Genomic DNA, 12,545 nt, shown 5'->3' with positions numbered 1-12,545 from the left:
ATGATGTACCTATCTGGCTCTCATGAGGACCAATCATATTAGTTTGGTTTTCCTGTTCGGGAAATTATATGGCACATGACCATGGCCTTCCTTTCATCTCTCCATCAAAAAAAAAAAAAATCTTTATATAATACATTTTGCTTTGAGAATGTGTGATGTATCACCTGAAGCTCTCGGCAGGGAGAGAAAGTGTAATAGCATCTAACCAGAGTAAAATATTCTTTTTCATTTTTTTTTCACAGCAGACATTTTAACCTGTCAGAAAAGTGCAACTAATAAGTAATATCATAATGGCTGCATACTGTAGGTGAGGGTTTTCTTTTGTGCAGACTGGGTCACCAGCAGGCTGAATATCACAGAGTCATCATTAAAGTCATTCTTTACAGCTGAGCTTTTCTGCAATGACATGTCAAAGTGTGCTGAGATCATTTCAACATCTCTATTAAGGATATTTGATGTTATGTGGCCACAAACTATAAATTTCATGTACAATTTGCTGTTAGTACACAAATAAAAATGTTCTGCCTGTTTGAAATAACTACTGATGATGCTAATCACAACCTTATACTGGTGTTTTTCTTGTTTGTTACACACTTTCAAAAACTGTTTTTTTTTGTCATTAGAATTGTATTATATTTTTATTGTTATCTTTACAAATTTCTCCCATTTCAAGAAAATAACTCAATTGACTTATCTTTTCTATCCAGGTTACAAATCTTACTAAAAGAAAATAAAACCCAATGTGTCTGAGAATTTAGATTGTGTTGGATTTATTTAACTATTTGTTTGTTTAAACTTTTAGACAAGAGTTTTTAGTGATGCTAAAGACAATTTTTGTATTTTTTCTTTGTTTGTAATTGCAGACAATGTGCCTATTTCATTTAAAACAAGTGAACTGAAATGAAGATAGTTTTTAACAATACTTGTGTATATGGAGTTATTTTTGTATTTTTACCCACATGTTCAGTAATATTTGTAGCTGTAGCTGTTTTATTAAATACATAACAATTCCCAAACATGGAAAACTTTTGCAATGGCAACTAAAATAACTTCAAATCCTGAGTTTAATAACTTTATGTAGTCATTCATGTGTTCATTGTTCTCACACTGCAGAAACATCATAAAGACATACGGGCCTTGGATGAACTACAATTTCCTGCTTCTAAATTGATAAATTGAAATCTTAGCAATGTTTTTGACAAAGCTCATGGTCAGAACTACAGGGTGGGCCATTTATATGGATACACCGTAATAACATGGGAATGGTTGGTGATATTAAAGTCCTGTTTGTGGCACATTAGTATATGTGAGGGGGCAAACTCCTCGAGATGGGTGGTGACCATGGTGGCCATTTAGAAATCAGCCATCTTGGATACAACTGTTGTTTTTTCAATAGGAAGAGGGCCATGTGACACATCAAACTTACTGGTAATGTCACAAGAAAACAATGGTGTGCTTGGTTTCAACATAACTTTATTCTTTCATGAGTTATTTACACGTTTCTGATCACTTATAAAATGTGTTCAATGTGCTACCCATTGTGTTGGATTGTCAATGCAACCCTCTTCTCCCACTCTTCACACACTGATGGCAACACCGCAGGAGAAATGCCAGCACAGGCATCCAGTATCCGTAGTTTCAGGTGCTGCACATCTCGTATCTTCACACCATAGACAATTGCCTTCAGATGAACCCGAAGATAAAAGTCTAAGGGGGTCAGATCGGGAGACCTTGGGGGCCATTCAACTGGCCCACGACAACCAATCCACTTTCCAGGAAACTGTTCATCTATGCTCGGACCTGGCACCCATAATGTGGTGGTGCACCATCTTGCTGGAAAAACTCAGGGAACGTGCCAGCTTCAGTGCATAAAGAGGGAAACACATCATCATGTAGCAATTTCAAATATCCAGTGGCCTTGAGGTTTCCATTGATGAAGAATGGGCCCACTATCGTTGTACCCCATATACCACACCAAACCATCACTTTTGTTGGTCCAACAGTCCTGGAGGGATCCATCCAATGTGGGTTAGTGTCAGTGGTTTTGTTTGTTAACTTCACCATTCACATACAGGTTTGCCTCATCACTGAACAAAATCTTCTGCATGAACTGAGGGTCCTGTTCCAATTTTTGTTTTGCCCATTCTGCAAATTCTGTGCGCCGATCTGTGTCATCCTCGTTGAGATGCTGCAGTAGCTGGAGTTTGTAAGGGTGCCATTTGTGAGTAGCTAATATCTGCCGAAGGGATGTTCGACTAATGCCACTCTCCAGTGACATGCGGCGAGTGCTACGCTGTGGGCTCTTGCTGAAAGAAGCTAGGACAGCCACTGATGTTCCTTCATTAGTGACAGTTTTCTTGCCTCCATATTTTGGCAAATCCAACACTGAACCAGTTTCACGAAACTTAGCAAGCATTTTGCTAACTGTAGCATTGGAGATGGATGGTGTCATAGGGTGTCTTGCATTGAAATCTGCTGCGTTCACCAGATATCAACACAATTTCGATTCGCACCTCACGTGTTAACCTCTTCGACATGTCAATGGTTGCGAACAAAGAGAAACTTGTAAATAACTCATGAAAGAATAAAGTTACGTTGAAACCAAGCACACCATTGTTTTCTTGTGACATTACCAGTAAGTCTGATGTGTCACATGGCCCTCTTCCTATTGAAAAAACAAAAGTTGTATCCAAGATGGCCGACTTCTAAATGGCCACCATGGTCACCACCCATCTTGAGGAGTTTGCCCCCTCACATATACTAATGTGCTACAAACAGGACTTTAATATCACCAACCATTCCCATGTTATTACGGTGTATCCATAAATGGCCCACCCTGTAGATCTGGTGACCCTGAACCCACACTTGTGCTGCTTCATGCTTCTTATGATTAATGATTCATGTTTATTGAGGGCGAAAAATCATGTTTTTGAATGTTTGTGTTATCACTTATCACTGTTGTCACTGTTATCACTGAAGTAGTTGTTGATCAGCGGTTACTGATCAATGGTTGATCAATGGTCATGAGAATATGCAGGTGTGCCAAGAGGAGGGCGGAGATCCAGGAAGAACTGAAACTGAAAACTGTTATGAATACAAATGGTTCCTTGGAATAACTTTATTTGCCAGTGCATAAGCTCATCCCTGTGTCATATCATTAGGAGAAGGGCCTGCTGCTTCACTCTCTCTGGCTGTTAATTAAGTTGTGCTGGATCCCTTTTGTAGGTACAGTGTCACACGTGACATTGGCTCACAACTTCTAATTATCTTCTGAAAGAAACAGCTGACTTCCCTCAGTTTGCTTACTCTCTCCCAGCTCTCTCTTTTTTGAGACCACAAAGTTGCTTTCTTGGGGACTCATTAGGAGTTAAATGCATAGAATAAATTATGTTTGTGTTTCATAAAGAAACGCCCAAATCTGCATCCACACTGGAAATGATTTGCACCAATATGGCAATCATGGAACATAGAGAGGGAATGATATTCAACAGTTTCAAAGTTGTAGCAAAATGATGCAGAGGTTGGTTAAGATTATCCATGATGGGTAACAGTTTATCAATGGACCTGTTCTATTTTATATCTTTAAAAGTGTCTAATTTTCTGCCAATCACAGAGCCAGCCTTCCTAATCAGTTGAGTCTGTTGGAGTCACCAGGTCTGATGCTGCTCCCTACACACTGTGCTCACCACATCTGTGAATCTCAATCATTGTGTTGCACACACTGAAGGATCTCAGCTTCCTTGGGAAACAGAACCTGCTCGCTCCCCTTTTGTACACAGCTTCTGTGTTAGACTTTCAGTTCATTCTGCTGTTAGTGAGGTACTTGTACACCTCTGCCACATGAACATCCTGTCCCTGGACATGTTGTTAGCCTTTTCTCTCTGAAGTTGGTCACTATTTCTCCAGTCTTATGTTCAGAAGCAAATGATTACTTCCAGATCACTCCTCAAAATAATACTCTCAAAACTAGCAGCTTCCCAAATTAAACATGAATCATGATATGAATTAACTATTTATAAAACTTTTAACACACTCACAAACAAGTAGGTCATATCTTAATCACAAAAGTTTTAGGTAGGTGAGAAAAAATGCTGTAAACAAAGAATGCTTTCAAAAATGGAAGTGTTAATCACTTATTTTAATCAATGAACAAAATGCAGTGAATGAACAAAAGAGAAATCTAAATCAAAACAACATTTGGTGTGACCACCCTTTGCCTTCAAAACAGCATCAATTCTTCTAGGTACACTTGCACAGTTTTAAGAGGGAACTCAGCTGGTAGGTTGCTCCAAACATCTTGGAGAACTAACCACAGATCTTCTGTGGATATAGGCTTCCTCACATCCTTCCTCACTTCCAGTACTTCTTTCTCTTCTTTATGCTGAAGATAGTTCTTAATGACTTTGGCTGTATGTTTGGGGTCATTATCCTGCAAAACAAATACATTTGGGACCAATAAACAATTATTTATATTTCTGAAAGCATTCTTTGTTTAAAGCAATTTACACCTGTCTAAAACATTCGCACAGTACATAGTATATGTATATATACATTTATATATTAATCTTAATGGTTTATTAATCTACTGAGACTTCGTATTTAATCTTACTCTAACTTTTTAAATGACACCATGAACACATTATGCATGAGCTTTTTTTATCAAGAAAAACATGTATGTCTCTATTTCTAAATCACATACTAAGGGGAGTAACACATTATAAAAGTGCTCTGACCTTCCCCTCCTGCCTGTCACCAACATTTCCCACTACTTAAGATTCGTCAGAGTATTTCTGTAAGTGGCATGACACAGAGCTGTACTGAAAGTCTGAGGTGTACAGCCCGTGTAACATACCAGTTTACACTCTCACAAACACCTCCACGTATTTATAAATCATCCAGTTCTATTAGACTGTCATAAACAAGTTTAACTTTTAAACACAAAAGAAATACTAATGAAAAAAAAAAAGAAAAAGAAAACTAAACACTCAAAATTAACACATTTATATTACTCATCCCTCTGAAATTGACATTAATTATTCTTCAGGGGAATTAAATTTGCATTGTTTTTAAGTGTCAAACCTAACCTTACAATGGAAGTGGTAAGCCTGCATTTTATAATTTTATAATTTATAATAACCTTGCATGAGAAGTGACTGAGGATACTGAATGTAAAACTTAAAAGTACAGAGCTTTAGACACCCTTCAATATAACATATCCACTACTGAGAGGCTTGAAAATGACCATAAAGTGGAACCAAAGCCTCTCTTACATAATGTAAACAAAAACTGAAATTTTTACGTTTAGGACAGGTTGCTGAAATACATTCGATTATGTGGGTGCTTCTGATGTATTTGTCAAACTGCTTTTTAAGCAGTAACTGAGCAACAGCTGTGATGGAGTGAAATGTTACAAAGAGCCATCAGTCTACTCAGATACTTTCTTCGCTGCTCACTTGGAACATTTAAGCAATTTCTCTCAACTGCTAGAGTGCGACTTTATCAGTGTCCCTGCCCAGCTGGCTTTAGTGGGTCACCACAACCCCTCAGTAATGAAGTCCGAGCATCTATGGCAAGATGACCTCACCAAAAAGAGCCAATCTGCCACAGCTAAAAGAGTGTAATGAGGTATCTGTCATGGTTATATGAGCGTTATATGTTGAGATATAGTGTTGTAAAGTCTTCATTTTCATGGAAAGGCAGCACAAAAAAAATCCAATTTTATCCAATATAATAACAACTTGTGCAATAATTCTTTCTTGGATTTGTTCTTTTGTACTCAAAAACACCTTAGAAGGTTGCTCTGCAGTAGAATTTACATAAATCAACTCTGTTACTACAACTTTTACTGTTTATATAGTTTTTCTTAGGGCCAAATAAGTCAAGCTGATATATGAAAAACACATTCTTATTTATAATGCCATGGAATTTAATGATCCTTGTCTTTTTCTAAATGAGGAAACTTTGTTTATGACAACAAAATCATCAGTTGAAGTTGAAATTTTGTGTGTTGATCGATTAATAGATGACCCTTGAGAGTTAAAAACGTTTTCCTCCCTAAAAAATATTGTATTAGTTAGAAATTAGGAATTAGTAATTACTACATTTTTGCTAATTAATTATTGTCCAGTTACTTTTGAGAGTCTGAAAATGGGAGACTGTACAAAAACCAATGCAATTCCTAAACATTTCATATGACAATATACGATTTATTAAACCCACTGCAATGAATTAAAGCTGAATCTTCACTTTCTTTACATCTTGATTGCCCGATTTAAAATCAGTGTGTTGGTATACAAATGCAAAATTACAAAAATTGCATTTTTGTCCATGTATTTAAGGATCTACCTGTAAACATTTTACAAGGGCAACAACCTGCCATGGAAGAAGAAGAGGAGAAATGATGTGGACTGCACATTCTTTTAGTATTAGAAACATGCTTATAAGTCCAAGCTTGTTTAGCAAGTGGGTGCCATGGTCCTCAGTGTTTGACCCAGTGTTTTGAGTTTGTTATTCTTTGTTCTTAGTTAAGAGTTTCTTCTCATTTATGATTTCCTGTGTTCTTGGAATGAAGGCGTTTTTTGGTTCTTGGTTATAATTTAGTCATCAAGTTTCAGTTAATGTCTATTTTCAGCAAGCATTCTACTTAGGGTTATTTGATTTAGTCTCTTGCTATTTTCTTAGCTTCCCTGTTTGTGTCAATTTTGCATGTTATTCATTGTCTCAGTGTTTTTATCTTTTATTTTGCTGGTCACTTGTCGTGTTAGTTAGATTCTGTGGCTGTTTCTTTGCTCCCTAACTACCTCATATGGGTATTTATGCCCTGAGTTTTCCTTAGTTCTTTGTCATGTCCTCCCTCACTTGTTGTGTGTCTCCCTGCATTGTGTTCTAGTGTTTTCTGCCCCTGTTTAGGTTTGTTCTGTGAGCTACCAGCAACATAACTGTATTTCTTTATTTCGGTCAAAATCCTGCCTGTTACATAACTGGACAGGACAGAGAACTGTAGAAAATATGAAGATGCCGAGAAGTGCAAAAGATTTTTGGCAGTATTTGTTTTTATTTCAGTATAATTAATGTTTTCTTTTTGCAATCAGCATCTGGAGAGTATTCACTGATACAGATCAGTCAATTATACTCAGAATGAGGCAATAGTTTGGGGCAGAAGTCATTTAGTGTTAGTGAAAGCATGCAGGAGAGGATGATGAGAATTCAATTTAGAGCCAAAAATTGGTGTTATTTTCAGGCAATTATGTGAAATACACAATAGACCGGGAAAAGACAACAGCTGTTAGTCAGAGATGGAATAACATTCTCTCACTTTATTTATCTGCCTTCCCTTCCCTGACAGACACATACTCCCCAGTGAGCTGCAGTGATATCATTTGGAAGAGTTAACTCATTCAGATCATACCTTGTTGCAGTGCGACATCCATCACATCCATGAGCACCGAGCCACTCCCAGCTTCCTACATCAGTGTATTTTCTCATGACTACGTTGTGCAGACTTTGATTTCTTTGAGGCAGAAGGATGAAATTCATGACATAACTGCTCTTAATAATATTGGAGTAGGCCTAAATGTTTTTTTTCTTACAAATACCTACAGTAATGATGTAAACTATAGCTTTTCAAACATAGCAAAATGTGTTGTTCAAAATGTGATTAGAAAATTAATAAAAGAAGTTAAACATTTAAACAGATGTGATATTCTTTTAAATGTAACATAAAAATGACAGTTTCCTTTGAATATTGAGTCTAAATATCTGTGTGACTTTGAAGACATGCTGTTAATCACCCACTACTTCCCCCATTAAATATCAGCATATTTACTCCTAATTGAGGTGACAGTTATTTTCTCTGCTCTGTTTATTAATATCCTCCAAGTTTAACATCGTCATCAAGTCTGAAAGTCTGAAAGTCAAACATCACTATTTGAGATGTGGACGGTTTTTGCATCCAAACCTCATTTTGGTTATCAACTAATTTAAATAATTTTCAATGTTTTTTTCAATTTTGTTTCATGTATTTTATTTAGCATACAAATAAAAAGTTAATTAATTAATTAATTAATTATTAATTAAGTACTGAAAAATACATCTGATCTGTTCAATAAACCGAAATAGCTGTCAGCCAGGTCAGAACAGTTACTGTTGATGGTTATTTTTAAGCGTATTATAAACATACAAGAAATTAAATATAAATATTTCATTATTTTAAGTGCAAAGGATTTCATCCTCAAAAATCATGGTTGTTGTCAAACCACTGTAGTCACTCTGGAACACTTACAGTGGAACTATTATGGTCACAGTATATTTAAACAGAGGGACTTTGCATTATTCACAGTTCTATCATATATTAGACCTTGGTGAAATGTATTCGCTGTCTAAAAATATTTTAGATTATCTTTCTTTAAAGCCATCCTTCTTTTAAACCCAATTTGTTCTTATAGACTGGCCCTCACATATAGAAGGATTGAACAGCAGAAATATGGGGATAATGCATAATCAAATTGCAGCTTTAAATAACTTTAATAGATATTCAAAAACATTTTATTGCTACAAGACATAATATTTGTAGTATTATGCAGTATTATTTATATCCTCGACATCTCTGAGCCTCTTGCTTTCCTTTCCGACAGCTTTCACCTTACTGGAAGCCTCAAGTGCAAATTTACCAATGGTCTCTAATAGTAAATGTCCCTAAAGAAAGACATAAACAACTGAGTTTCATTTTATTTATTTATTTTTCATCTTCATATATCTATATATACCTAGATTTTCTAGAAATACTATTATTTTATTTTTTAAATTCTATTTTATATTAATTATATTATATTTTTAATTTATGGCTGAATTACTTACATAAGACATCCTGATCATCAGTCTTTCACAGCAGTGTCCATAGCTCTGACAGAGGCAGCCTATCAGATGTCAACATATCGCCTCCTCGCTGCTGATTGGCTGACTCGTGGAGGAATGGGATGTCGGGACAGCAAAGATGTCCGCGCTCATTTGAAAACCTGCTATAGGCGAATACGGAATTTTCCACTTGTTTTTATGTTTGTAGGGTGACAACGTTGTGCTCAAGCGAGACGCATTGAAAGGAAAGATAAGGACTCCGCGACAAGGGCCAGACTATTCCTTAATATCAGGTTAGCGGCTAAATGTCTCCTTGTAAGCTGAAAGCTAGCTGCAGCTAACGATAGCTAGCATGCTAGTCGGGCCGTTTCAATGGTGTTTAGTGTCAGCATGCAGACTCATAGCTGACTGTCAAGTTGTATATTTATGTAATTTACAGCGTCTTAGTTTCTGTAGAGTACCGAACTTTGTTTGGGGGAGTTTTTGAGGTAAGAACTTCCAGCTAACTTCTAGCATGTCGCGTCTATCAAAGTCAACAGAAACTTGCTACCGTGGAAGTCCTGTGGAAATTGTTAATGAGATTTCTATCTCCTACTATGTTGACCCCTCTAACGGGATAGTTTTAGTAATAGTAAAGGTCCAGTGAGCCTGCTTCAGCCAGCTAAGTTGTCGATGTGTTAATAGAGAACATTTTTTAGCCACCAGTAATGCAATCTGTCCTTCAGTCAAGTAAATTAAAGTTATTTACGCAGAGGAAGTGTATTTACACCTCATCTTATACTCACTGGTATTCACAGTACTTTACAGATAAGCTACTGATAAAAGTGATGTCATCATTAATGTCATAAAGAGAAAATGACAGAAGAGAACAGTTTATGTGAAACTCTTTGTTCTTAAGTACTACAGTAAACTTGTCTCGAGGATCTATACTTTATTTTTTATCGTATTAAATAATGGATATGAATACTACAGCTAAACGGACTGGTATGGCGCAAATTGGTGATGCTCTTCAGTTGTGTCTGAAAAAAGGTCTTGCTTGCTTTTAAATACTGTTATTTATACCTCAAACTCTGTTCTTCCCAGAAATAATGCTGATATCTGAAACTCATGTCGGAAGTCGTGTATGAAGAGACAGCCACGATGATTGCCGCAGGGGAATTGCAGTCATTTGTCCCGTTTGGCCGCGAGCACTGCAGGAACCATCCAAACGCCTTCAACCTGCAGCTCAGAGAGCTCCAGCCTGCCTCCGAGCTGTGGGCATCAGATGGTGCTGCTGGCCTGGTGGGGTCCCTGCAGGAAGTCAGTCTGCAGGAGAGAGAGAGGGTGAGAGTGTCTAGTATTATGATCTATAATTTTTCATAATAGGAGTGGGCCATCTAACAGTCTTATTTAATGGATAGCCTGAATTGTTCTCCTGACCTGCTCTTCAGAGGAACTGGTGTGTATTAAACAGTAAAAATATAAGAAGGAAAATGGTAAATAGAATACACCTAAAGCGTTTAAATTTGTTTTTTCATTAACATATCTTTAATTACTTTAAATCTTTAATTATTTTTTTTACACTAATATAGTCAGTGCAATTGTTACAACACTGCTGCACTGCAGTACTTAATGTGTTGTTAAGCTCAAATGTGGTTTTGATTTGGTTTTTGTGTTGATGTGTTTTGAATGACAGGAATTTTGGCAGCTTAGGAAGGGCTGCAAGGGAGTCAAAGAGGAAGATGTGGAATTTGAAGAAGAACTCTATGCAGCAGGAAACGTGGTTGTCTGGAGCCAGGGTAGTAGGGCTCAAGCTTCCAGTGTATATAAGGCCTTCACTGTTGACAGCCCAGTGCAGCAGGTCTGTTTCTAATTGTTTTGTGTACTACATGGTCTCTCATAATTGTGCTTGTCCATTCTCATTTCTAAGGGCAAATGAGGGACCATCTTGTTTTCTGTCAGGAATCAGTATGGCTTTTGCTTTACTATATAGATTGTATATCACCCACGATGATTGTCAGGATTCTGTGCTCTAAGACTTGAAACAGTTTTTTTTTTTTTTTTTTTGTATTATTTCCAGGCCTTGTGGTGCAACTTTGCTGCTCCTCACAAGAAGAATGATGGTACTGTGTCTTTTTGTGCAGTTTTTTGCTTATTCATATTGCAGTCCTGATGAACAAAACACAGAATGTTTTTAATGTTTTGCAGATGAAGAAGTGGAGCTCACAGTGTGTATTGTCCAGAGTAGCTGTGTTAATGTTCACACCATGACTGGAAAAGACTTCATCTCACCACTGCCCTTCCAGGTGAGGTATAAAGCAATATTAATGGGGAATGTTTATATCCAGCGAAAGAGATGGGTCTACACATGAGCCACAAAATTCTTTTAAATCTGTGTGACTCAGTTGGACCTCCACTACCTAAACTTTCACCTCAACACAGATGCAAGCTGACATGCAGCAGTAACTGCAGGCTTCTTTGTGTGTCTCCCATGTTCCAGAACACTGCTGAATAAAAGGATAATTTGATTAGTGGATGCATAAGTCTCTGAAACATTACCCCACCTCGCTGCTGAACTAAAACCACACAACCCACCACGTTTGGATTAGGGATATTTCTCAGAGACCATTATTGGTTAACCATTTTCTGGTTAACCAGTAATGATAGAACATTTGCATCACTGATAGTGGGAAGTAAGTGTGTGTGAGTTTATGTGTGTGCATAGCTTTGTGTATTTACGAGTGTCTTTCACTCAGTAGTCTGTTGCACACCAACAAAATATAATTTGATTTCAGGATGTGTTTTCAACGTTTGAGTTTTGTTTTTTTGTTTTTTTAAACTTGAGGCATTCGTGATAAAGCATTTGATATTTTCTTACGGGAAAGGTTGGACATACACTCTTACTAAATAACTGAATTAAATAAAGGGGCAAGCAAACCGTGGGTTGGTGTTGTGAGAAAGGCAAGAAACACCTTGTGAGAGCCTTTGTGACAGGAAGAATCCCCACTGCTGTGGTGTCCCTGACACTGAAGCTCTCAGGGTGTTGCACTTTTCTTAACCTTTCAGTGCTGTTTTTAAGTGGCAGTGAATATCATTAGTATTAGTTTCAATAGAAAGTTATTCAAGATAATTTAAAAATAGTACAAGTAACCATTTTTTTAAATAAGAATTTTAATAGCTGGGATGTAAAATGCAAAGTTTTGTGAATATTGTCAGTTTTTCAATATTCATTTATATAAGGCTGTATTAAACTACTCTAGGAAAGCAAAGAAAACAAGTGGCACCTCTAGCCTTAAAATAAATATCTGACAGAGACTTTATTCATGATTGTTGGACAAAATTTAACCTAACTATGAATTTTATTATTTACTGGTCAGGATGGGTCTGTGTAAACAGAATGCAGTTTTTTGTATTGTTTTAAATGCAGGTCAAAATATTGAATGGTTTAGCATTTAAGGGGGCTATATGGACACCCAAGTTTGTGAATGCAATAACTTAAGAATGAAGTCACATAGGATTTTGAAAATTATACCATCGGTGTATCTACTAAAAATCTTGTACTAGTTTGAATCTCAGAAACCTTGACCTCATGAGAACAAGGCGATGTAAAATTTGGAAATTCATACTTCTACTAGGAGGCTGGGGAGTACCATCGGCTGCCATCAGTGTTTTTAAAAATTGTTGATACCAGACATCTGTTAAAAATGTTTCAT

General features: G+C 36.8%; 1 protein-coding gene across 2 annotated transcripts in view; it reads left to right on the top strand.

Moving 5' to 3' along the window:
* The first annotated feature begins 8,973 nt into the window (after window positions 1–8,973).
* anapc1 (anaphase promoting complex subunit 1) overlaps window positions 8,974–12,545 on the top strand; it is a 63,719-nt gene continuing 60,147 nt past the window's right edge. For both annotated transcript variants that reach the window (XM_085427487.1, XM_085427488.1), the window contains exons 1-5: window positions 8,974–9,146; window positions 9,937–10,176; window positions 10,529–10,693; window positions 10,913–10,955; window positions 11,041–11,138. In XM_085427487.1, the coding sequence (XP_085283613.1) occupies window positions 9,961–10,176; window positions 10,529–10,693; window positions 10,913–10,955; window positions 11,041–11,138 (522 nt within the window). In that variant the 5' untranslated portion in view covers window positions 8,974–9,146; window positions 9,937–9,960. The remainder of the gene's footprint in view (window positions 9,147–9,936; window positions 10,177–10,528; window positions 10,694–10,912; window positions 10,956–11,040; window positions 11,139–12,545) is intronic.

The sequence above is a fragment of the Rhamphochromis longiceps genome, linkage group LG13 (assembly GCF_057381845.1).
Source record: "Rhamphochromis longiceps isolate RC_006_pf linkage group LG13, R_longiceps_female_GT1.1, whole genome shotgun sequence".
In the NCBI taxonomy this organism is placed as follows: domain Eukaryota; kingdom Metazoa; phylum Chordata; class Actinopteri; order Cichliformes; family Cichlidae; genus Rhamphochromis; species Rhamphochromis longiceps.
Note: the sequence above shows the minus strand (reverse complement) of the source record. Positions and strands in the feature narration are given on the sequence as shown.